The sequence below is a fragment of the Malurus melanocephalus genome, unplaced genomic scaffold (assembly GCF_030028575.1).
Source record: "Malurus melanocephalus ecotype Western Australia unplaced genomic scaffold, MMel_1.1 scaffold_1575, whole genome shotgun sequence".
NCBI classification, from domain to species: domain Eukaryota; kingdom Metazoa; phylum Chordata; class Aves; order Passeriformes; family Maluridae; genus Malurus; species Malurus melanocephalus.
The window spans coordinates 20780-23196 of NW_026624807.1; the positions used below are offsets into that span (position 1 = coordinate 20780).

The window sequence follows — 2417 nt, forward strand, 5'->3', positions numbered from 1 at the left end:
GCAGAAAAACAGCAGAAAAACAGCGATGGCTCCAAAAATCTGGCAAACATCACCCCGAATTCCAAATTCCGCAGGTTTTTGGCGTATTTCAAGACGGTTTTAAGCCGGACTTACCCAAAGGWGTGACTTTAATCTCAGGCATTTTAGCGCTCTCCAGGTCCCAAACCCGCACGGGAAATTAGTCCAGAAACAGATCCGTCAGGGCCACGAAAAGAGAAGATTTCGGTGCTTTTTCCGACGCCATTTCCAMTGATTTTCAGTATCTGATTCAAGCACAGATCGATTTTTTTTTTCCTGAGAAGAGGCAGAAAACACGGGGGAGATGTAAACAATGTGGGAAATCGGCCGCGTATGGCTTCGGTATCCACCATCACCGCCGCCAGACGGGGAAAACACACACAAAAACACATAAAAACAYACGSGAACACKCAAAGAAGCAGAAAATCGCAGAAAATGCTTTAAAAAAAACACAGAAATTGCCACAAACTCACCCGGCTCGGCCGCACCGCCTCACAGGGCCCGGCAGCTCCTCCGCGCCTGCGCGCCCCGCCCCTGACGCACCCCGCGCGGATTGGCCGAGCCGCGGTGACGCACACGCAGCGGATTGGCCGAGCCGCGGTGACGCACCCGCAGCGGATTGGCCGAGCCGCGGTGACGCACACGCAGCGGATTGGCCGAGCCGCGGTGACGCACCCGCAACGGATTGGTCCGCGGGTGGCGGCGGGTGACGGACGCGGCGCTGATTGGCTGAGGCGCGCGGTGCGGGATGCAGGAAGGAGGAGGAGGAGGAGGAGGCGCGGGGCGATGGCGGCGGTGGCGGCGGCCGCCGGTGCGTTCAGCCTGCGGGAGGTTCTGGACGCCTTCCAGCGCTGCGTGACGGAGCAGCGGGAGGTGCTGCTGGAGCCTTACCTGAGCGGCTGGCGGGGGCTCATCCGGTGAGTGCGCGGCTTCCCCCTTGCAGGGAGGTTTGGAGGGCAAAAGGATGGAGTGACCGGACAAGGTTTCGCACTGGCAGAGCGGACTTTAGGAAGAAATAGCAGGAATTTTCTAAAGGAAATCTTTCCCACAGAGCTTTGGTCCACATCAGATCACGCGCGGTTGTGTTTGCAGCAGTTTGGGGCACTTTTCCTCAGTTTAATGCAGTAAAACGAGCTGTGACCTTTCCCAGCGCTGGAGCTGACAGAAAAAATGGGAAAAAAAAACCATTTACAAGGTCGTGGATGGGCGGGACAGGGGGAAACGGCTTCAAAGTGCCAGAGGGCAGAGTTAGATGGGATTTTGGGAATAAATCCTTCCCTGGGAGAATGGGGAGGCACTGGGATGGAATTTTCAGAGAAGATGTGGTTGACACGCAGGAATCCAGGGGCGAAGTGTCCCAGGCCAGGTTAGAGCACAATGGGATTGTGGAGGGTGACCCTGCCCATAATAGGGTGTAGGAATGGGATGGGATCGTGGAGAGTGACCCGGGATGGGATCGTGGAGGGTCACACCCAAAGCAGGGTGTGGGAATAGGATGGGATCATGTAGGGTGACTCTGTCCACAGCAGAGTGTGAGAACGGGATGATCCCATGGTCCCTTCTGCCCCAAACCTGGGGGAGGCTCTGGGATGGAATTCCCAGAAAATCTGTGGCTGACRTGCAGGAATCCAGGAACGAAGTGTCTGAGCCCAGGCTGGAGCACAATGGGATCTTGGAGGGTGTGGGAACAGAATGGGATCGTGGAGAGTGACCCTGCCCACAGCAGTCTGTGACAATGGGATGGGATCGTGATGTGTGACCCTGCAGGGCGTGGGAACAGGATGGGATCGTGGAGGGTGACCCTGCCCACAGCAGGGTGTGGGGACGAGATGGGGTTGTGGAGGGTGACAGGACATGGGAACAGGGTGGGATCGTGGAGGGTGACCCTGCCCGTGGCATGGGAACGGAATGGGATCATGGAGGGTGACAGACCGTGAGAATGGGATGGGATCTTGGAAGGTGACCCTGCCCATGACATGGGAACAGAATGGGATCGTGTAGGGTGACCGTGCCCACAGCAGGGTGTGAGAATGGGATGGGATCGTGATGTGTGACCCTGCCCATAATAGGGTATAGGAATGGGATGGGATCGTGGTGGGTGACACTGCCTGTAGCAGCCTGTGACAATGGCATGGGATCATGGAGGGTGACAGGGCATGGGAACGGGGTGGGATCATGTAGGGTGACCCTGCTCATGATATGGGAATGGGATGGGATTATGGAAGGTGACCCTGCCCATGGCATGGGAACAGAATGGAATCGTGGAGAGTGACAGAGGATGGGAGTGGAATGGGATTGCAGTGTGTGACCCTGCCCAGCCCAGTCTGTGATAATGAGATGGGATCGTGGAAGGTGACCCTGCCCATAATAGGGTATAGGAATGGGATGGGATTGTGGCA

The 2417-nt window shown here is 56.9% G+C and overlaps 1 protein-coding gene across 1 annotated transcript in view; it reads right to left on the minus strand.

Annotated features, from left to right (window-relative positions):
* The window catches only part of INTS11 (integrator complex subunit 11), an 18132-nt gene extending 17990 nt beyond the window's left edge, over window positions 1-142 (minus strand). The window contains exon 1 of the mRNA XM_057388100.1: window positions 115-142. Within this exon, the coding sequence (XP_057244083.1) occupies window positions 115-142 (28 nt within the window). The remainder of the gene's footprint in view (window positions 1-114) is intronic.
* Window positions 143-2417: the final 2275 nt, after the last annotated feature.